This window comes from Microcebus murinus, chromosome 3 (assembly GCF_040939455.1).
Source record: "Microcebus murinus isolate Inina chromosome 3, M.murinus_Inina_mat1.0, whole genome shotgun sequence".
In the NCBI taxonomy this organism is placed as follows: Eukaryota; Metazoa; Chordata; class Mammalia; order Primates; family Cheirogaleidae; genus Microcebus; species Microcebus murinus.
In genome coordinates, this window is record NC_134106.1 from 101003395 (window position 1) to 101027017 (window position 23623).

The following is a 23623-nucleotide window of genomic DNA, read 5'->3' on the forward strand; positions in this document are numbered from 1 at the left end:
TCTGGAGATTTCCATGTGGAACTTTCTAGACCACCTGTGCATTAATGTTTCCCATGCTGCTCTACTACATCATTTCTGTTTCTGTGAGTAGCCAACGGCGCCTCATGTATGGGGATCATCTGTTTAAACTGAAATCTTGTCATTTGTTATGGCAGTTTTATTTATGAGCCTGTGTGCTGTAACCTTGTGTCATAAATATTAAATAATAATATCTCTTGGGCAAAAAAAACCCATTCATATTAACTGACAACTTCTTATGAAAATAAGTAAATCCAACCACAAAATGTGGTACTGGCTAATTTTGAAATATGAGTAAAAGCATGAATTGCTCAACAGGTAGATGCAAAGGCAGAAGTACAATTTGCATTTTTACACGCTCTTGCTTCAAAAAATGAAACATCCGAGAAGTAAAGAACATTAAAAGAAACTTGGGCTGGGTAGGAAATGTCTTCAGAATCAAATTCTAATTCCTGCCAGTACTTCCTAAGCAGTTTTTAGCTTCTACGAGGAAAGACTCCAAATAATGACAATGCCACATAAATGAAAAGAATTTTGGACAATGACACTGCTCAATTTTTTTTTTTTAGCATTCTGTGAATTTCCTATTACATCAGTTTCATGATTCAGCATTTTCCATTTCATTTATTTACAGTAATATATGGCGATACAACCCCAGGTTTCCGCAGGACCCTGGAACATAAGGTAGGCTTGGGCAGGAAGGGTGTCGCCTTCTGCAAATTTACTGCTGCTTAGGAGAATTCAAAACATAAGAAAGCAAGCCAACGAAGGTATTGAGAAATATTTACCCACCTTGTTCTGAGGGTCTAAATTACTCTAGTATTTAAAATGAATTGGCTTTGAAAAATAGGTTACTGCTATTTAGTTGATGAGTAAAACAGAAGCCAAAAGTGTGCAAATTGCAAACTGAAACGCATGAGCCAAACATATTCTCTGAAATGACAATGTTCAAGACGCAACTAAAGTCACCACTCTGGCGGTAAGCGTGTTAGAGAGAACTAGATTTCTTTCTGGCATCTGCAACTTGGCTGGAGTGACCAAGGAGGAGTTGAAGAGCGCTGGAGATGCGAAGGTGCGTTGGCAGAAAACCGTCCGGGCCGCGAGGACCCGGTGGAAACTGAAAGGAGGGTCGAGGCGGGTGGCGGGCGCGAAGAGAAGGAGCCGAAGTTGGGCACGGGAGGAGAGGAGCGGAGAAGATCGAGAGGGAAGCCCAGGAGGGTGGGGAGGGGGCCGGAGAGCAGCGCGCGGCGGGGCGGAGAGCGAACGCGGGATGGCGAGGCTCCCAGGTAGAGTGGGGGACAAGAAGGGGTCTCCAGGGGAACCTGATCCAGGTCTAGAGCGAGTCTGGGAGCCAGAGGAATGGACACGAGCGCGAGAGCAGCGCGGCAAGTCCGGTCCCCGCGCCCCTCTCCACGCCCCGGGTACCCCTGCCAGGTGCCGGGAGCGCCCGGGGCGCAGCGGCCAGGAAGAGAGAAAACTAGCAGCGGCGTCCCCGCCCCGCCTGGCGGGGTCCCCGGCCGCCCCCACCCGCGTCCCCAGGGCCCCGCGCAGAGGGGAGGACCCGAGCAGGGTCCGGCGCTCACCAGGTAGCAGAGCAGCAGCAGCGCGCAGGCAGGGCGGCCGCCGAGGCCCGGGGGGACACCGCCGCTCGGGGGGGCCATAGCTGCAGCCCGGGCGCCGACCGCGGGCGGCGGGGGTTGCTGCTGCTGTTGCCGCGGCCACCCGAGCCCCGCGCCGCGCCGCTGCATGGCGAGGCCGCCCGCCCGGATGCGGGCCGGAACAGGTCACCTGGTGCAGGGACCGGCCCCCGCCCGAGGCGCCACCTTCCCGCCCGCCCCCGGCCGGGCCGGCCGCCGAGCGCTGGGCCACCTGCCGCCACCGCCGGACCCGCCGCCGCCGCCACTGCCGCTCCCGCCGTCGCCGCCCCCGCAGCCCCAGCCGAGCGCCGGCTCCTCCCCGCCTCCCGTCCCCGTCCCCTCCCTCCCTCTGCCTCCCTGCCCAGCCCGCCTCCCAGCCGCTCCCTCCGGCCCCGGCCTCCCGCCCTCCGGGGCCGGGTCGCCCACGCAGGTGGGAGCCGACCGGGTCCCGCCCCCAGGGCGCCCCCGCCCCCCCCCCGGGTCGCCCGGCCGGCCCGCCCCCTTTCGCTTTCGGTCCGCCGCTCCCCGCCCCTGCCGCGCTCGGCTCGCCGCGACCTCCCCGCCCGCCCTTCCCCTTCGCCCCTCTGCCCTCGCTCCCTACCCCCCTTTTTTATGTCACTTTCTCCCCCTTCTCCCTTTCCCCTTTCTCCCTTTCCCCTTTCTCCCTTCTCCCTTTCCCTTTTCTCCCTTCCCTCCTCCTCCCTCCCTCATGCCCCCTCCCAGCCACCCCAGTGGGGGCCGCGCAGCCCAGTTCCCGCCCGGGCAGTGGGTTCCGCCGGGCGGCCGCCGTGGCGGGGCGCCATTCCCGCGGCGGGTCCCGGGCGTGCGCCGCGCGCCGGCCGGCTTCCCGTCCTCGCGGGCGGATTCTGACCCCGCCAACCTCCACCTGTCCACCTGCAGGGCTGGGACCGCCTCCCTGCCGGCGCGGCTGTAGTCCGGGCTGCGCCCCACCCTGCCGCGGGCTCGCCGCACGTTCTGGATGTTTCCCGAGGGTTTTGTGCGGTGCCGGCGCCGCCGCCGCCGCCGCGCTCTTTGTTTTAATTGTCCGGAGTATTTGGCACCCAGACCCGGTTTGGATTTCATTTGCATCCCTGTGCCTCGGCTTCCCCTTTGGACCGAAAAGAAAATGAATTAATTAGGCCAATACAATTGTACTCTAGCCCCAAATGAAAGGGGCGAGGCCCATGAAGTGCGCAAACAGCTTTTTAAAAAATCAGGACACATCCTTGGCCTTGGGGACGCAGGTTGACTGGCTGCTCTCCGGCCCGGGCGCTGCGGCCAGGCGGAGGGGCCGCCGGGGCCTCGCTCGCTCGCGGGGAGCGCCCGGCTGTGTCCAGGGGCTCGGCCAACTGGGGCCGGCGGCCGCTGCCCTGGAACAGTTAACCCACCTTCGAAAGTTCGCAGAGGCTTCCCTGTAGCACTGGCGGATCTGTGCGGCTTGGAACTAATTAACAATAGACCGGAGTCTGGGAGGACACAGCCCTTTCCCTAAGCTACCACCATAGGTCGAGTCACATCCAGGTCGGGGAGTGGCTGGTGGAGACGGTGGGATGCCTAGGGAGGGTTAGACCGGCGCTGTAGGAGTGCCCTGTGCCTGGACATGCCCACCGCCACCTCCGTACAGGCCTGACCACACTGGAGATGGCGACTCCTCAGTTGTCATCTGTTAGGTTTTTTTAGGTCACCTAAGAGCAGTGGCCCAGCGTGAGGCCCCTGGCCCCCAGCGATGCCTTCTTCCACTGGTTCTCAAGCCGCGCATGGGAGTCCCATGGAGGGACTGTTAAACCCAGGTTGCTGGACTCCACCCCTGAAATTTCTGACTCATTTGGTCCTCGGTGGCCCTTGAGAGTTTGTCTTGGTAATAAGCTCCCTGCAGCTGCTGCGGCTCCGGAGACCCCCGCCTCCAACCACTGGCTTCCAGGAAACCGTGGCTCCTGCTCCTCTCCCAGCCAGCTGCCAGCACATTAAAGCATTTTGGGTGTTTGGGCAGATGCTCCCACTGTCCCTGTCCCACTTCCATAGAAACAAAGCACTTAAAATTCTCCTGTGTGATGTGGAAAATCATTTATTCTATCAAGTGTCCGAGGGAACAAAAGATTTGGTGGCTTCGTCCCAGATCCTGTCTGTATTTTTTCTGCCAGGTCAAAATTCAGACTATACTTTTAATGAAAATTGTTGGCTAGTTCAGGAGAATGAGGTTTCAGGAGGCATCCCAATATTTCTAGGGTTTCCACCTGTCTTCCCGGGCCTCTCTCTGGAGTTTCTCTCCTCCCTCATTGCACACAGGCTCCGTTGGTCTTCGGGGAACTAAATGGTTCCCTCAAGTTGTTTGTAATCATGGAATCTAGAGTTTTCAAGGCTTTGTGAGCTTTAAGGGTTTGGATTTACCTAGGTGTGGTTTATGCAGAGCTTCCTCCCTCCTAGGGGGCTGGGCTGTTTTTAACGTGGCACATTCAGTCACTCAGTCAGGGTCTTCTTTTGTGCTCCTACTGTGCGTCCGTCTGTGCACCACAACCGAGGCCCCACGACTCCAGAGGAAGGTGGGACCACCCATGCCTGCAAGGAGCAGCAGACAGGCAGAACTCTGGCCGAAATGTAGTTTGGTCCTCGGCCACCCGGGGCAGTGGGTGCTGGGATTGACTGATCCATCTGTATTGGAGAGGGGCAGAAGGAGGTCTGCGTTTCTTTTCACAGGGGAATATGACATTTTGATCCAGAAGACAGAATCAGTTATTACCCTTGCCTCCTCCCTAGCAGTTCACGTCAGTAATTCAAAGGGTGTAGTCTGGTTTCTGAAGAAGCTCCTTTATTTAAAAATAAATATACTTTTCCCATTGTCCCATTGGAAGGGCTTGAAATTCCACCATCACAGTTCATCGGTCTGAATTAACGTTTAATATTCCACTAAAAGTTGAAGGACCCCCGGGGAGACCATGTTAACCTGGCCTTCCCCGTTACTGCCTTAGCATGAGTCGGTTTATCACCTCCTCTCAGGAGACAGTGAGAGGAGAACAAGTCTACACCTCAACACAGGAAAGGACAAAGGCAACAGCGTCCTGAGGGAGGATGGTGGCCTGAGCTTATCACACTGGGAGGCGGGGCCTCCAGAGGCCTGGCGGGACAGGGCGGAGAAAGGAGGCAGCACCTCCTGGCATAAACTTGCCTCTGCATTCAAGGGCCATTGTTCTCCGACTCTGAAATGACTTCACTTCAGTCAGATCTCAGGAACCAATGCACTTGGCCAACTATTAATGTGCCAAGTAAAAATATTAAAAAACAAAACAAGATATACTATCTTCTATCGACATTATTTTATAAAAAGCTGAGGCATTTTTGTTATCAAAAAATTAGGAAGGATCTAACATCATCATAAAGGACAGTCTCTTGAGCCAAATGAACTTTGCTTCTGAAAAACTTCCAACTTGTCTTTAGGTGTCTTGTTTTCCTGTGGATCAGTAGAAACTTACCTTTGGACTGGCACTGTCTATGTGGGCTCTGGGAAGCCACACTTTCTAGGTACTAAGGGTGTCTAGGGTAAAGAGATCTGCCCCTGCAGAGACAAATGATTTCTGGGTTAGAAGAGGTGGGGAGGAAGGCACTCTCTGAAGCATGTTTCCTCCACCCACTCCCCTCCTACAAAAATTGCAGGGGGTGGGGCAGGGGAATCTCCAGCTCTAGGGAGCCTTCCCTCATGACCTCAGGTCCAAATGCTATTGGTCGGTTCTCTGAGCAATGCCTGGAACCCTAAGCGGCCCTGGCTAACTCTGCCTTATATTGTGCGTGGTTGCTTGGCCTGCTCTCCTCAAATCAGCTGTGCACTCCTGGAAAGCAGGGCTTGTTTCTTAACCATCTCTGTGTGCTCACCCCATGCTCTGTACATAGAAAGTTCTTCCACATAGGCACTGCAAAAAATTGAATCCAACATCTTCCTAGTTCCTTTTATCTTTTCTTTATTCCCTCCCTCCCTCCCCGCTTTTTTTTCTTTTTTTTATTCATTGTTATCTCCCCAACATTTTCTTCCTATTAGAACACAGCTATTTCCACACTCTGGGTTCTCTGGAATCCTGTGGTCGTCTCCCCTCCTCCATCCCCATCCTTCCTTTCTCCAGTGTCAGTTATTCACAATGAAGATGAATGAACCATGACATTTGTGTTTTTATATCAAAATAGAAGAGAAGAAAGCAAAAAATTGAAGATTGCTATCTGGCAACACATTCCCCATCCCACAGGGAAAACCCCGGCCTTTCTTTCTGCCCAAGATGACCTGTGGGATCTAGCCGAGTACTGCACACCATCCTTTTATGGACAGTTTTCCATTTTTCTCATGAGCCCTAGGCTTTGCCTTCCCTAAATCCATTTCCTAGCTCTGTTGCTCCTTGTTTCAGATCTTCCGTGTTTCCCGTTCCTTCTTCTGTCTTCTTCCCTTAGAAATTCCACCGGATACCGTCCTCATCTCCTCATCCTCAACCTCATCTTTTGAGCCTCAAGTCTCTGGCTCTGCAGGCGTTCTTCCTATGGGCCAGAGAGCCCCCGCTCTGAGAAGTTGTGGCACAGAAGGAGGAGGAAGCACTTGTCTAAACTGAAAGCTTTTCCGTGTATTTTTATGGGAATGCTGAAGGTCTCAGAATCACTCGGTCTGTAGCCCTGGCATGCTCCGAAATGAGCTCTATTTCTGGGGCTGTCAGATGAAATGCTGTTGCTCCTAGTTATTTTTGGCTCTTTGCCCTTCTGAATAGGTGCATATTCAGCTCAATTCTTCCCCCCATCCTGAGCTGAGAAAAAGCAGGCAGCTTCCCTTAGCCAAGCCTTCCTCTGTGTTGGGAGCACTTGCCCCTTAAGCAGCAGCTAACAACATAAGCTCTCTGGACTGCCCACAAGCTGTTCGTGAGTGTCCTGGTGGGCAGGAAGGAAATCCATTCTCTGGCCCTCTTGGCTCATTGAGGAAGAGCTTCGTGGGCTGAACATCCCTGGGCAGGTGCAGCCAGGTGTCCTGCGCCTCCTCACTCCTACATGGGTCTGTGTCCTGCCCTGCCAGGCATGGGTGCAGAAACTTCTGCAATTCTTGGGGAGAACTGGGATTGGAGGGGGAATTTCAGGCTCAGCATGCACAGAAACCTCTATATACTGAAGGTATGAGGAAGAAAGGTGCATGAGATGCTCAAGGTCAAGGGCATGTGTCCGTAGATCTTGTAAGGGTATCTTTGAGTGAGTGTGGAGAACAACATGTGTTTGAAAAAGGAGCAAAGTGGAGAGAAGTTGGGGGTGAATGTGCAGAGCCACTTGGGACAATGAGTGGGAGGAGAGAGTGGGCAGCGAGGGAGAGAATGCCAGTCTAAATAATTGAGGAGAGAGCGAGTGCACATGAGAGCTTGGGGAAAGGCAGTCATGACAATATTTTATAACTGCATCCTGCAGCTGAAATTGCAGTACTTGGACAGGCATTAACATCGACTTAGGGCTTTTAGTCTGCTCAGTAATGTGTAATATCAAGTGAAATGAAACCTCATGATCAGCTGGGACGTAAGTAAGGTCTATATAAAATCAGGACACACACAGAGAAGGGGCAGCTGGGCAAGATCTTCTTGATAGCTGCTTATCTCTACAGCTTTTCACCAAGAGATTTTTTTGTGGTCCTTATCAACTATTACTTTGAGGTGTTGATTCACTTAATCCTCATGACAACCCTAAGGAGTAGACACTATCACTATCAGCAGCCTCGTTTTATAGACAAAGAAACTAAGTCATACAGAAGATCTCAGGTCTCTGGCCAGGAGGTGGATTCCAGCAGTTTTGCTCAAAGGCTGGTGCTGGCACCACTGCACCCAACCCCTGTCGTGAAGGGTGATGTGGAGGCAGCCAGGTGTGGCACAGCATGTGGGGGTCGGGGGCTGTCACACCTGGGTCTTAGGCTTAGGTCTCTGCAGTGCTCGGCACTCACGAGCCTAGGTTGCCATGTCAAACACACCTGTCCAGGGCCTAGCCCACCACCTCCTAGCTGGGTTAGCTTGGGAAGGTCACTGATCTTTTCTGAACCTCAGTCTTTATGTCTGTACAAATGGGGATAAGGTTTGTGATCTGCCCATTTGCACAGTGCTGGGAAGCCCAGGTAAGGCAGTATAGTGAGCGGGCATGGTAAATTTTCGAGCCCTAGACTAAAGCCTCGTTTGTGTGTTATTCATATTTGCCAACTTCCAACAAAGAAAGATACGACTCTTATAAGGCCATGAAAAATTGAAAAAAGATTTATAAATGTCAGTGGTAGCATTTCTCCAAAGATGACCCTACCTGTGAACCATATCTCCCATTATAACCCCAAGGAAGGGAAGTATGTCCCCTGGGGAAAGCCAGCCCCCCTCCATGTACACTGTGACTGCCACCATGCTGTGACAGAGCCCGAACTAGCCTTTTGAAGGGAGATACGCTCAACTAACCTCCAGCCAGCCTGGCCAGCCCAGCCCAGGGGCCATACCTGTGAGTGAGCAGACCGTCTTGAACATCTAGCCCAGTTGAGCCTTCAGATGAGTCCAATCCCAGCCACCACCCCACTGAAACTGCCCAAGAGTTTCCAAGCAAGAACTGCCCCGCCGAGTCCTGTCGACTCACTGAACCATGAAAGATAAAAATAAACTGTTGTTTTGAGCCACTGAGTTTGGGGGTAGTTTGTTCATAGCAATAGATAACTGCAATAGTGCCTTGAGTGAATATTAATATTTTAACTGAACAGTATAGTGAGCTCTGAGCTTCCTACCATTCGAAGCGAAAAGGGGAGCAGAGTGGATTATATGCACTTACTATCTTGAGCTACTATGATTTACCTAAATGCAGAGTTCCTCTGACTCTCTCCTTGCAGCCAAATCAGAATGAAAATTAAACTGTCTTCCTTCCATGAGAATTTCTCCTATCTTTACCAAAATTACAGTCATGCAAATTCTATCATCTGCCTTGCTGGAGCAAACCGAAGAATTACAGTGATCACTAACAAGAAAACGTCCCTGTATCAGGCCCGAATCTTCCAGACTATAGGTCAAACGCATTTTCTCCTGCATGCTTCTCAGCACCTCCTCTGCTTCCTGTCTCATCCTCACCCCAAATTAAGTCACAAACGGGCTAGGTGACTCCGGGGTCCTGAGCAGTCAGAATTAATGATTAAAATAGAAATGCTGAAAATAGTTGAAACTGAAGCAGATTGGATGATTTATTCAAACCTGCAGGAAAAATTACTATTCAGCCCAGAAATGGAATTTAGACCTGTGGTTCATAATCAATTAGAATGCAACTCTTCCCCGGTGCTAACCCCCAAGAAGAAAAAGGAAAAAAAATCCGTAAAGCTTACACATGGCCGTCCTTGTGTCACTCAGAACCCATGCCCTGGGAGGCCGGGAACCATGTCTACCTTCTGGGGAGTGCAGTGCTTATTAAAGCCTTTCTTCATCAGGTGACCTTCCTAACCTATGATAATAAAAGACATAAAAACGGGGTGAATCAGTGATTTCCGTTCTTTCCGGTATGGCCTTGCTGAATGGGCATTGTCTCCTGGCTGGTCTCATTCTGGGAAGTCTAGGTTACCACATGGGGTGTTTGAGGTCACCTCACTCACTTGGGACACAAACTAGGTCCAGGCAACCCTTTGAAGGTAATGAAATCTGCCTTTTGTGCCTTTGGGAAAAATTACTATTCAGCCCAGAAATTTAGGGCTGAATAGTACTCTTTTCTGTACTCTTTCCCCTTATTAGCCTTCACACCCCTAAATTGGGCTTTGGAGGCCTGACATTGTAACTCTGTGGGTGGCCGATAACTAGGAGAAAGGGCCAGACCCAAATCCCAGCTGGGTTTCCGATCCTACATTTGCATAAACATTTTCCAATCATCCTCTCAACAATCCTGTGAAATAGGTTGTCACAGGTTGAATTGTGTCCCCTAAAAAGATATTTTGGCGTCTGACCCCGGCACGTGTGGACATGACTTTATTTGGAAACAGGGTTCATACAGGTGTGAGGGAGTTACGGTCAAGTCATAGGGTGGACCTAATCCAATCTGACCGCTGTCCGTATGAGGAGATGGACATTTGGACCAGACATGCACAGAAGGATGGCAATGTGAGGACACAGAAGAAAGATGGCCAGGTGAGGGTGGAGCCGAGATTGGAGTCACGATATGCAAGCCAAGGTACGCCTGGGGCTACCAGAATAGGAGGAGGCAAGACAGGGGCCTCCTAGAGAGGCTTCAGGGTGGGCATGGCTCTGCCAGGGCTTTGGCTTTGGACTTCTACCTTCCAGAGCTGTGAGAAAATATAATTCTGTTGTTTCAAGCCACCCAGTTTGTGGTAGTTTGCTTCAGCAGTTCTAGAAAACTGACACCTAGGTAGGTGCTATTTTTCTACACTTTTTAATGCAATGTTATTACTACTGCGTACCTGTGCTGGGGTCTGGAACGCAGACTCCAGGCTACAGGTTGACACAAAGCGAGACAAAGTCCCTGAGGCTCTGCTGAGTTTCCACGCTCAGTCTGCTGTCTCAGGCTCCGCCCAGCGTCCCCCGACCCATCCCACAGCTGCCTGAGAGACGCAGGGTGCTGGGACTAGAAGCACCGTTGGCCATCTGCCCATCCAGCCCCGTGGTTTTCTAGGCAGGAGAGTCAGAGGGGTCCTGTGACCATGTGACCGGTAGCAAGGCAGCATGGGTCTCAAACACACCTTCTCATTCCCTGACTCTGACAAACTCATGTTATGAATAAATCCAACAGACAACAAATATTGGTCAAATGAACACTCGATGACTAATGAGTAAGAAAGACAACGTGTTATACCTCCCAGAGGTATTCGAAGGTGGAGCAATGCCTCAAGTCAGAGCAGTGAATTTCTAGTGGTGGAATGCAGCCCTGGGGTGGGAGCGGGGTGGGCAAAGCAGGCCAGCAAGATTTGGGGCCAGAGGCAGGGTCTTCAGCTGACCCTTTATCTCGTATCCCTAAAGCAACTTGCCTGCATGCTCAGTGTAGAACTGGCCGCCTTGGAGAATTCTGGAAGTGGGCAGAGGAGGAGCTTGCTCTCCTCTGTGCTCCGAGAGGCCACGCAGGCTGTGACCGGTGCCCTCCTGGATGCAGAAGGCAGCACTGGCCTCATTATTCGCAGGTATCGTGACTGCTGTTTTAAATTCCAATACTGCTGAACCGTTCAGAAATAGATCCATTATAGGTCTGCTTTAGCCCCAGGGCCCTCACACAGGTCACTCGAAAATCCAAGATTGCACAGTGATTCAAACTCTTAAGAGAGAGGAAAAAAAAAAAATTCTCTTCAGCACTTCCCCCTCCGACTTCCCCCCAGCATAACAGGCGCGCCTCTCCATTTCTGTAGTGCTTTGGAATAAATAGCTCTCACATTGAACTTGAAATCTAAATTTTTCTTCAGCTATTAATTGATAAGAGCAGCTCATTTTACCTCTCATGCTCTGAAGTAAGATTACAGTGTAAATAAACTGGGTCAGGTTCAGCAGGATGGACGTGAACTGTTCTCTAATTCCTCTTAATCCCCGGTGAAGGAATAACTAGGATTTGGACACCAACATTCAATCAGCAATTACGTCGCTCCTTCATACTCGGTCTAAATTAGTGGCTATTCCCTCAAAGAGAATCCAGCAGACCTCCGCCCCGGGCTCTTAAATTGCAATCTCCTTGTATTGTTCTAGCTGAATGGAGGAGAGCCGGGCTTGTGGGAGGGGTTTGATTTGATTTCTACTAATTTTTAGACTATCTGGGATCTCTTGTTTTACTTGACACAGATCAGGGGAAAGAGGTGAGTAAACAGGGCTTTCCTGGACTGCCGGTAACCACGCCACGCTCAGCATTGCGCGGCCTGGCTTCTCCTTTTCACGGCACATTAGAACCATTATCTAATTATTAACCTCACCCCAGAGTTCTTAGAGCTTATGACGCCTGTTGGAGTTAATGAAGGCTTTTACCTATAGATCTGGCGCTAAGTCACTGTGATTGACTGAGTGCCGCAGTGTGGAAGGCAGCGGCAGAACTGATGGAAGGGAAACAGAATTAAGCAGAGGGAAATGAAGGAGAGGAAGGAGGAGAAGGTGCCGGAAAGGAGGAGGGGCAAGAAACCAAAACTGGAATGTAACTTCAAAACACCTCATTAGGAAAATGGGGCAATGAAGGAAGAACTCACCAAGTAATCTGCTTAAACTTTAATTAATAATTCATTTATATATATTTATGTGGCATACTTTCTCTAGGGAACTCAATGTGCTCTGCAAACATATTAAATAATTAACTCTCTCAAATCTGAGTGAAGTGGAGAGGCAGCTAAATTATTCCACAACTGGCCGGGAAGATTGGCAAATGACAACCAGACGTGTCACTCGGGAAAGGTAATCCCAAGAGCTACTCACCAGAGGCCACGTAGCAAATGACCCCTTCTGGGGCTAACACTGTAGGGTCTGTCCCAGCACCTGCCCAGGGGAAGCAGTTTTTGTTTATATTGATAGATGATGATACTTAGGTAGACACATAAATAGGTACGAATTACTATAAAAGTCAAGTCATGTATATTTTAGGGAGGGTGTTAATAGAAGAAGGTCAAACGGGGTACATTTCAAAGAAATGCTGCCTTCAAGACAAAAATAAAAGTATTTCAAATCAAGAATATTGATTATGGCATCACATAAAATGAAATTGCAAAGGCCAAATGCCACATGATGAGCAATAACATTTACTAACTTATGTTTAAACATATTTTGAGTTCCTAAATTGTATCCTGAATGTACTGTTGACAGGGCACCATTCTTTAAAAAATATCTGTAACACAAATGATTTAAACATCTCTTAGGAAATAAATGTATCTGCCAAACCAGTGGAGGACAAAAAACAAAACAAAACTTAGGAAAATAAAAAACAAAACAAAATGAAAAACAAGAAGTGAAAGTAGCAGCTGCTCAGATGCAGTGAGCCTGGCTCTGTAGCCAGTAGGGTGGCCACATAGCAACAGAAGTTTCCTGCCTCCACGGCCTATGTACTCTTGGTCAATTACAAGAACAGACTTTTGTTCACCACATCTTTTTTTTTTTTTTTTTTTTTTTTTTTTTTGAGACAGAGTCTCGCTTTTGTTGCCCAGGCTAGAGTGAGTGCCGTGGCGTCAGCTTAGCTCACAGCAACCTCAAACTCCTGGGCTCAAGCAATCCTCCTGCCTCAGCCTCCTGAGTAGCTGGGACTACAGGCATGCGCCACCATGCCCGGCTAATTTTATATATATATATTAGTTGGCCAATTAATTTCTTTCTATTTTTATAGTAGAGACAGGGTCTCGCTCAGGCTGGTTTTGAACTCCTAACCTTGAGCAATCCGCCTGCCTCGGCCTCCCAGAGTGCTAGGATTACAAGCGTGAGCCACCACACCCGGCCTGTTCACCACATCTTAAAACTAGTCAATTGGAATCCATGTATGTAGGAGGACAGGTACCATCATTGGAGAGATCATGGTAACTCAAACCACAACATACATTTGTTCAGACCCATCACCTGGCAGCTAAGGTTGAGATTTGGTCAACTGACCTACAGGAAGTTTCAAGTTACAGTTTTTTGGGATTTTTAAAAGCGGCAAGTTGGTGTGTGGGGTAGATTGGTTCTGGTCCAGGCCCTGCAAATTATCAATCAAAGGCCTTTGAGCAAGCCCCTTGACCCTCCTGAGCTGGCTTTATCCGCTGAACATGGGGACAGCAACTTTCAGGATTGTTCTCAGGATTACATGAAATGGTGGCCAAGGAAGTGCTTTGCAAACTACACAAATGGGTAGGGTTATTATTGTCAGTTTGGGCCAGGGATGGAAGTTTTACAGTCCAGCGAACACGCTTCTGAGGGTCAGGTCTCCTTCCTGCCTCTCTCTGCCATGAGACAGACATCCCATGCTGCTGCCACTGGAATGTTCCAAAATCATGCTCCATTTTAAAAGATGTTGGTCTTATTTTATCACTCGCTTCACCCTTTGGACTAAGCCAAATTTAGCTGGCTAATTTCAACATAAGTCAGGGATCAGTCTTTAGCCTTAATATAACATTTTCCTGCCTAATCCTCCTACTTTGAGCAGCACAGAACAACAAAGAGAGACAAAACAAGCTCTCTCTCTCCCTGTTCCCTCGGGGCTGTAGATAAACTCTCCTTCCCAAGATACACAAGCAGGCCACCCAGGTGACTTTCTCTAAAGCTTTCGGATATTCAGACCAACTAAGGTTTTCTAACTCCATTCACATTTTTAGTAGATGTTGCGATCTGAAGGTTTGTGTCCCTTCCTTCCCAAATTCCTCTGTTGAAACCTAAGGTGATGGCATTGGGAGGTGGGGGCCTTCGGGAGGTGCTTAGATCATGAAGGCAAAGCCCTCACTAATGGGATCGGTGCCCCTTACAAAAGAGGCCCCAGAGAGCTCCCATGTCCCCTTCTGCCACGTGAGGACAGGACGTAGCTAGAAGGCACCACCTATGAACCAGGAAGCGGCCCCCACCAGCCCCCGAATCCACTGTCACCTTGATCTTGGACTTGCCAGGCTCCTCCAGAACTGAAAAGTGAATTTCTGTTGTTTATAAGCTACCCAGTCTATGGTATTTTGTTATAGCAGCCTGAGCTGAGACAGTAGATACAGCCTACACCTTCTAATCTGGAATACCAAAAGCTTTTTCAAATCATGTTAGCTATGGTGTAGTTGATATTTTTAGGCAATGTTTTATTATTCACATTATGAACCTATTCAAGGATATTTATCTATATAAGAATATCTATTACACATATTATCTATAATCTATATTCTATTTATCTATCTATCTATCTATCTAATGGGTTCAAACTCATCTATATCTAATCTTGGTTTACCAGATCTAAATTTATGGTGGTTAACACTGCTTCTGTGACACTTCTAAATCCTGCATGTCCAATTATATAAAAGAAACATCCGCCTACCTAACCAATTTAGCAAAGAGAGGTAGGCACAATACCGGGGAAGACCAGGCAGCCTCGGGGTGGAGCAGCGTGAGCCTCCAACGCCAGACCCCCGCCGCCACCACCACCCATCGCAAGCTCATTAAACCTCAGAACGCTCTGGCGAAGGATTCAGCCACTGCGTTTAGTTGTCTTTTCAAAAAAAAACACAGTGGAGATCCAAGGAGGTTTGGCCATTTTTCAAGGTCGCACGCGCACAGCATGGCAAAGAGGCAGGAGCCCGCCCGCTCCAGGCCGCCGAGCCGCAGCCCCCGCCGGACGCGATTCCCGTCCGAGCAGAGGACGCGGGGCAGCTGACCCCCGGCAGAGAGCCTCACTCTCCTGGGAAATTTTACAATTTTACAAAGCTTTTCCGATTCCTCCAAACTCCAGTTAAGCATCCGAATGAATCTATTATAGCTTTTAATACCTGCCCATCTCCCCCCAAAACTGAGGTGGGAGTAACATTTAAAGTCTCAAGAGCACAGAGAGCAAACAACCGTTTCCTTTTTTGTTCCTCGGCAAATGAAGAAATAGCAAAGCTGCTTTTGCATTTCAGACTTTAAATTAAAAAGTTGGCCTGTGGAATCCTAAGCTCCACTTTCCTCAATGAATAGAACGAGGTTTGCCCTCAGTTGAGAGTTTCCAGTAAGGACAGAGTCAGTTTCGTGCACATGCTGTGCGTCTAAATAATTGGAAAAGCAAAACTGATTTTAGGTTAAGAACCTCTAAGGACATTATATCGAAATTCTCAAATTGTTGGCAGTGCTTGTTTTTACTTCACAAAGCCCTCCACACCAAGTGTGTGAATTATGGGTCCTCTATTAGGGGGTTCAAAAATGGGGCGCTTTTGCCCCCCAGGAGACATTTGGCAATGTCTGGAGATATTAATATCTTTGGCTGTCACAACTGAGTATGGGGGTGATATGCTAGCACACCCAGTGGGTAAAGGTCAGGGATGTTGTTAAACATCCTAAAATACACAGGACAGCCCCTGCCACAGAGAATGACGTAGCCCCAAATGTTAATAGTGCAAGGTCCAGAATCCCTGCTCTGTGTCAATCACAGTTAGCATTCAGGAAATTTCTTCCCCCTTCCTACCCCGTGCCCCTCAATTCTGCCCCTCAAGGTTTATTGCAATCTTCACATAGTGTGCATTACAATAGCTGGAACCAAAAAGATTTTTTCAGATCTTTTAAATCTCCAAATGTTGAATACCTGGAGTATGAAAATGCTATTGCGGTGTGTTTCATTATTAGCATTACAAATCGAGTGAAGAGCATTTATGTTTTGAATTTGCCTATGTTTAATCCCTGTTGTAAATTGAAGCCCCAGCCCACAAAGGCCACACGTTATCTTTCAGGAGACAGATTATGCCCGTTGGTTGGGTGCCTTGTGTTCTATTAAAGTTGAAACCAGGCTTCCCTGTCAGACACATTCGGATCTGTGAGCAGCACGCACAGGCTGCTCATTGCGTGCAGAGGAGAAAGCAGATCCAGACCACTGGACCGTGTCCCTCTGCCACCCCTGGGCTTCCTCCCTATTTTCCACTCAGGCCTGGAGGACCAGCCTGCCTGACAGCTAACAGCTGCCAGGGGACACCTGTAATTGAGTCAAGATGCCAACCAGGGACCGTGTAGAGGAGAGAACAAGAAGTTCTAAAACCCTCTACCCTACATGCTTGCAAGTCCCACAGCCCACGCCGCTAAATTGGATCCCTCCCTGTCCTCCGCCTGTTCTTCCGTGTGTGTCACCTTTGCTGTTAGGATAATAAGAACAAAGCTCCCTTAGGGCCCAGATCCTTTGCTCTCTCTACTCCTGTCATGCTGACCTTCATGCTAATCCCCATGTGCGCCGTACTCTCCCGCCACAGGGCCTTTGCATAAGCTGTTCCCATTTCTTTGCACTCCCTCAACCCACTTCTCTTAACTCTCCTTTAACAAATCATCACTTCCTCAGTCATCACTCCTCAAGGACACCTCCAGGACCTCCCTATCAAGTCCTTCTAATACACATTTCCATCGTACCAAGTTGTCCCTTCAGAGCACTCCCACCGATGCATTTTTACAATTATTTGTGTATTTAATTAAATAATGCCTGGTTAGGAAACATCATTGTATCCTAAGCATTGAGCACAGCACTTGGCATACAGTAGATTAATATTTGTTACCTGGCACATTATTTTAAAAAATGAACAAATGAATGAATGAATGAAACTATTCTAAGAAGATCTAAAACCAGGAGCAAAACCATAGGTATGAAGCTGTGTGCATGATCCGGATAACCATTTGGACTGTCAGTATTTGGTATTTAGATTATTAAAAGGAGCAGAAGAGAAACCTTGCCCACAAAACACGGAACTGAGAAAAAATTGTATACCTCACTTAGAGCGTCATTAAGTTAGAGAACAACTCCCACACTCTGCTCTAAGATAAAGCCAACATCCAGATTCTCATTGCAAACTTGGCTCCTTTAGAATTCTCTGTTCTTCTTTCTCCTGTTCCCGCTGCTTCCTAAACGTGAAATATCCACAGCTGCGCCATTTCTTTATCTTTTTTTTTTGTTTTTCCTGGTGAGGTTAACCTTCCTTCTTCAGTTGTATGTTGTGCAATACCCAAGAGGCCAGTGCTACCATTTGAGATATTTAAACACGACTTTGAGAAATGAGTCTGTCTTAGATATAAAAGCCTACAGTCACCATGATGAACATGACTGCAATGTTTAAAATCCCTAAATAAAGAGATGCAGCACTTTCTGCATATTCATTGCTGAAATGAATATTATATAGGATGCCTGTTTTTGTAAGCATTCAAATAAAGCAGTAGGAGAGAATGTGGATTTACTTATTTTTATCAATGAAAACGGTTCCACTTGACCAAAGGAAGAATTGTTTCCTCTAGTATAAAGAGCGATATATACATGGAAGGCAGTTCTGTGTGTTAGTCTCTGAGCGAAGCTTTATTTTTATATTATTGTGTCATTTTATGCACAGTCCCCAAGTGCCTTGTCAGAGACAGGCACTCATTAAATCATTTAAACTATCATATAAAAATAAAGATGGATTTTAAGCTATACTGAGCCAGTCAGTCGGTTAGCAAATACTGATTGCTCCCCATGGGGTCCCGGGGATTCGTTCAGGTGATGGAGGTACATGTTAAGGAAGTGCATGGTCTGGTACCTTGAAAGGACTTAGGAGCTACTTGAAGCAACAAATAGATGAAATAGCTATATTTTGAATATAATCAAAATAAGATTATTCAGATAAACACTGTCTTTGCAGAATACATTGAAGGCCTGTAGTGGATGAGTCTCCAGACTCCACCAATTTGGTGGCTGGTATCTTGCCGGACAGAGCCAGGAAGCTGCTGCATGACTATGAAATAGTCTGGCGAAAGGTTAGAGAGTCATGAAACCAAATGAAGACTCTCCAAGCAGACAACTTGGTTGAAAACAGCTAAGCTCCTCCAACTTGGGTTACGTGACAGCGCAGGATAAACTTGGAACATCATCCACAAATATCGTTTCCCCTTTTGGGCAAAACAATGCTACCAGTTTTCGGCATGGAAATGAATGTGACTGTCACATACAGAAGGATTTTTTTTAAATCCTGAAAATGTGGAGCAAGAAGAATTCTCATAAACTGGAGGTGGGAGTACTGATGGGTTCAACCATTCTAGAAAAGTCTTTGGTAGTATCAGCTATGTTAAAATATGCAAAACCCATCATCCAGTAATTCACAGCTAGGTATATACAGTCCCCAACTCATGCTCACATGCACCAACAGATATAAGACTGTTCATGGAAGTATGATTCATAATGACAACTGGATACAACTTAAATGCCCACTAACAATGATATGTATAAGTAAATTTGGGTGAACTCATATAATGGAATACTATATAGCATTGAAAATGATACTGGGCAAAGTGGCATGCACCTGTCAGCCCAGGGCTACTCTGAGGCTGAGGCAGGAGGATCCCTTGAGCCCAGGAGTTCAGGGCTGTAATGCCCTCTGATTGTGCCTGTGAATAGGCACTGCACTCCGGCCTGGGCAACATAGTGAGACCCTGTCTCTACAAAGAAAAAGAAAAAAAAGAAAGAAAAGAAAATCAGAAAATGAGTTACCTAGAACTACACATAGCATCATAGATGAATCTCACCAACATTATGTTGCGAGAAAGAAAGCATACACAAAGGAATTCATAGGGTTTCATTGTATTTACATAAAATTCAAAAACAAGCAAAACCCACTAAATTATCAGCAGTCAGAACAGTGGTTAGTTTCCTTTGGGGAGAAGACAGTGAGACAGGGGGAGCTTCTGGGGCATTTGTTTGCCGGGTAGTCATATGTTTTGTGATAATTCATTAAGCTGTATGCATATTTTTTGTGTACTTCTTGGAATGTTTGTTGTACATAAATCATATTTCAACAATCAAAACTTTTTCTGTGAAGCATGTGGCCCTTTGAAAATAGAAACACTAGAATTCAAAGAAATGTATTGCTTGTGGGTGGGACTACCTCCAATTCCAGCTGCCCCAGATTTGCTGGAATATGTGTTCATCCTTTGTGGTTAAGTTCAGGAGCCACTGGCGTGGGCGGTGGCAGTGGGGGAAGCAGTTATCACAGGAGACCCTGGTCGGGGATTATCACGGAAGACCCGGGAGCTGGAAGGCAGGTGGCAATTGGCCAGGTTCTCATTCCTAGCCCTAGGGTGAATCCATCAGGGACACTTTTCTGGGGATTCTGCCAAATATAAGCACTAGACCAGAGGTTGCCTGGAGAGGCTGGAAACAGGTTAATCAGAGGTAGAAGCAGGAATTGGAGTTAAGGAGAGATGCCAGAGGGCAGAGCCAGGTAAATGGCACCAAATGACAAATATAACTGGAGAGGCAGTAAAGAGAAAGCAACTGGAGGTGCCTTGCGCAGGAGTCCAGGAGCAGGCTAGGAAACAGAAGGGTTGAAAGTTGCGGGGTGCAGGGGGCGGTGGAGGGGGGCAGGCGGCCCTTCATGCTGCCATGTCGCAGCATCAAGGCTCCGAGGACTCAGAGAATTCTGAATTTGAACCTGGACTACCAGGTGGAGAAGAAGGTTTATTTGTCAAGATAGGAGGATAGGACACATGTTGTCTAGCACTTTGTTATCTTGACTTATAACTTCTAAATATTGGACATATAGCAGGCTGGCCTCCATTTGTATTCTTGTCCCTGGCTCCAAGAATATTAGGGGTGGACTTGCTAGAGACCCACATTTCTTCATTTAGCAGAGACTGCTTCTCTGGCAGAAAGCACATTTTGGCCACTTCTTTAGCTTATTGAGATATTTTTGGAACACAGATTCTGATATATGAATGTCAGTTATTAGCTATCTCCTACCCACCAGCGATGGACAAACTCCTCGTTGATAAGCATGGTTTCTGGTTCATTCATGCCAATACATATTCTGAACAAAACAGGAGTAAGTCTGCAGTCTTGTGGGAGCATGATAGAGATCTCCCTAAGATTGATGTCAACCCATTAATCTGCACGCGTTGGGGGCGGTTGTTTGACCGACAACACAACCACCTAATCAGTTGTGCCCTACCCATGAGGATATGATAAAATGTTCTCAAATTCTGCTGCAATCAATATACCTGATGTCTGCAGCAGGCTGCTGACGTTATACTCCTGCAGAGACGAGATCTCTTGACCAGACTTTCCTGGTTTCTGGAACTCACTATCTCTGTGTCTCTTTTGTATGTGATCCTCCACCCTGTGCTCTGCTACTCACTTGATGAGAGAATTGAATTTGGCCACTTGATAAAGGCAGAGGTGATCAGTATAAAAGGCAATGAAGCAAATCTTCAAGGTTATCTTCAAAGTTTCTGCTCTGATGGGAAAGATAGCAATGACTTTAGAGAACCCAGGGGTCAGCAAAATTTTTCTGTAAAGCACCAAATCATAAATATTTCAGGTGTTGCACATCAGTCTCTGTTGCAACTATTCAACTCTGCTGCAAAATCAGCCATAGCACAATTATCAGCCACAGACAATACTAAATTGAATGGGCGTGGCTGTGTTCCAATAAAACTTTATTTACAAAAATAGGCGGTGGGCCGAATTTGACATGCAGGCTATAGTTTGCAGACCCCTGTTCTAAGGTATAATCACTCCTTGAGACTAAGCAAAGAACTTTAGGAAATGGATTAATTTTCTGAGTTGGTGCATAAAATAATGATAACACCATGAATCACATTTAAGATGGACCTCACTGAGCAGTTCTGCTCTGAAGCTCAGAGGGCATCAGAAGAATCCTTATAAAATACTGACCTCTTTGCACCTTTCCCAGCTTGAAAATCTTCTGGGCTCGTATTCACACTGGAATATATCCCAAATATCCCTGCCTTCCCTCCCAGCCTCACCCTTGTCCCTGTCACATGCACCATGCTGTCCAGCCACATGAAACTCCTCTCTGTTTCCCCATTAGCTAGGCAGAGTCATGCCTCCAAATCTTCCCTTGTGTTGTTCCCCTGCTGAAAAGACTCCCCTTGTTGCCTTCAAACTCTTATTCATCCTTAAGAGACCATGCAAATATCTCCGCCTTGAAGTTTCCCAGAATCCCCTAGGTTGGGTTAATCTCCCCTCTTCTGTGTTCCCATACACTTTGTACAGAACCATACTTCAGCAATACAATTCAGAGTGACCCCTTCTAATTTATCTCTAATGGTTTCACCTTATCGTATATAGTATTTTTGAAAGCTGTTTGCTTCTTCCTTACTGGGATGTGAACTCTTTCAGACACAAGCTACGCCTTATTAATCTTCATTCACCCCCGGGGTTAGCACCGAGTCTGGCATGGAAAGGACATGGAGCTCACGTTTGCACGGTTGTTTAACTCATTGCAGAAACTGGTTGTGCTAGGACCAGTGGGGAAGGATTCACAGCTGAGATTGTCGGCTATTTTTATATGACACTATCAGTGGCTTAATAGACAACTCTTCCTGACAAGGCACTTGGGAACTGTTCATAAATGACAGGATAATATTCAAATCAAATCAGGTTCGGAGGTGAATGTACAAATCTCTCCTCCACCTAAATGATATGCTCCCTTAGAATCACGGAGGCTAATTGTTTTAGTTTATGCAGCTATTGTGTATTGTGCACATGCCTTGTCTCTTTCAAGACATCTCACGAAAATCTCACTCTCATATTAGATACGGGACCATGTTATATCTTGCTTTTGTTTTAATGGATCTCCTAGAACTTGTCAGTTTGATCTCCAGTTCCATTTAGAACACTGAAGGGGTACTTTATTCATGGAACCCTAGTGGCCTGAAAGTGTGGCTGCAGTTTTTCAAGTGCCTCCTGGATGATCCCTCATGGAACTAAATCCAGGGCAAGAAAAGGGCTCATGGAATGACAGTTGTCCCCAGGTCTCCTTCTACACTGTTTATCCAGGGAGAAGGGCACATTCGTGTTTGAGACGGACACACCTTAATCTGCTAGTAGAACCCTTCCTTGTCATCGATTTTCTGGAAAGCACCCACTTTCCAGATACTGCTCTTTCTGAAAATGAGTGAGAAGGACAAACAGGACAAACAGGACTGGGGGTGGCAGTGGGCGTGGGGGCAGACGAGCAGTTGGTTGCTGCCCACAGCCTCCCCGAGCCTACCTCCCCATGTCCCGCCGTGAGTCCTCACTTTGGACGTGCCCGGGGTGGGGGCCGGGCAGTAGCCTCGCCTTTTTATAACTTGCACACACACACACACTTTACAGACCAGGAAATCCAAGGCAAACATTCCAAATTGGCACACCCATAACCTTGATAAACCCTCACTTCCTGTAAAACTCCAGATGGTCTAATATTCTTCTTCTTATTTACCCCAGGAATTCTTGGGGAAACATTTGGCCAATAAGAACCTTCTTGGCTGGCAAGGTTGACACAGCCCTGCCCCACATAGGCAGTGGCCTCACCATCTCTTTCCCTTCCTCTCAGTTCTTCCTCCCCAGTCTCACCTGCCCCTCTGGCATGTGCCCAAGCGTGTGCCCACCTCAGCCCGAAGTGCTTGCAGGCAGAGTCCTCAGGGTTACAGAGACCACGAAACAAGAGAGAGGAAAAGGAGAAGTGGTGGAAATTAGTTTCTTTTAGGCTTGTCTGATTTCCTCTGGGCCCTGGGATTGGCAGGGCATAAATAGATAATCAAAGATTTTTACTTGCCCAGGTAGGAATTACATCATCAGAAACTGCTTCTTCCTTTGGCTTTTTTTTTTTTTTTTTTTGAATCCTCACTGGGAGGAAATTCTCCTTGTGTTCTCAGTTACACTCAGCATTCTTCCTCTGCTTTTACCTGGAAATCTTCATTCTCTTCAAGCCAACAGCCTCCGAAGCTAATCAGATTAGTCTGTGTTAGTTAATATACACACTGGGGTTTTAAAACTATATCTTTTACGATCCTTTTGGTATGCTGTGTATGTCTGTGTGTGAGAGAGACAAGAGACGTCGTACAATGGCATAGATAACCCATTTCAAAAATAACCTTGTCTCTTTCTTTGGGATCCAATGAACCTAGGAACATGCTCACCCGCCCACCTCCACCCCAGAGCTTCAAAGATGAGAAAGCGCTGGTCCGCCCCATTCTGAGAAGGCGAACTTCTCAAGTCCCGAGAACAGAAGGAATGACTTCCTCCCTTGCTGTATCAGCTCCGGTTCCCCAGGCTTCCGCGTCCATTGCGATGACCCCCAACTCTACACTCGGCTCCAAAGCCCAGACCCTCGTCCTCACCCAACTCCTAGACGTCTCTGCAGGCGTACCTCCAGGCACCTCAGCTGGCCAAGCTGAACGTCTGCTCAGCCCACCAGACCTGCTCTTCCCCGCATTCCCTGCGGCACTGTAAACGCTCCCAGTCATCCAAGTGAGAAGTCTGCTGCCCTGGTCAGGAATTCTTTCCTGCTGGGGAAACCAGTCTTGCTGCTTTGGAGCCCATAGACCCCTAGCTGGACACCTCCTCTTTCTTGCTTATCTCCACAT

At 47.8% G+C, this 23623-nt stretch overlaps 1 protein-coding gene and 1 long non-coding RNA gene across 2 annotated transcripts in view; one reads left to right on the forward strand and one right to left on the reverse strand.

The window, feature by feature from the left end:
• SEL1L3 (SEL1L family member 3) overlaps window positions 1-1928 on the reverse strand; it is a 103053-nt gene extending 101125 nt beyond the window's left edge. The window contains exon 1 of the mRNA XM_076001150.1: window positions 1602-1928. Within this exon, the coding sequence (XP_075857265.1) occupies window positions 1602-1766 (165 nt within the window). The 5' untranslated portion in view covers window positions 1767-1928. The remainder of the gene's footprint in view (window positions 1-1601) is intronic.
• Window positions 703-23623, forward strand: part of LOC105856041 (uncharacterized) — a 31420-nt gene continuing 8499 nt past the window's right edge. Inside the window, exon 1 of the long non-coding RNA XR_001146898.3 lies at window positions 703-1090. This is a non-coding gene — a long non-coding RNA (uncharacterized LOC105856041). The remainder of the gene's footprint in view (window positions 1091-23623) is intronic.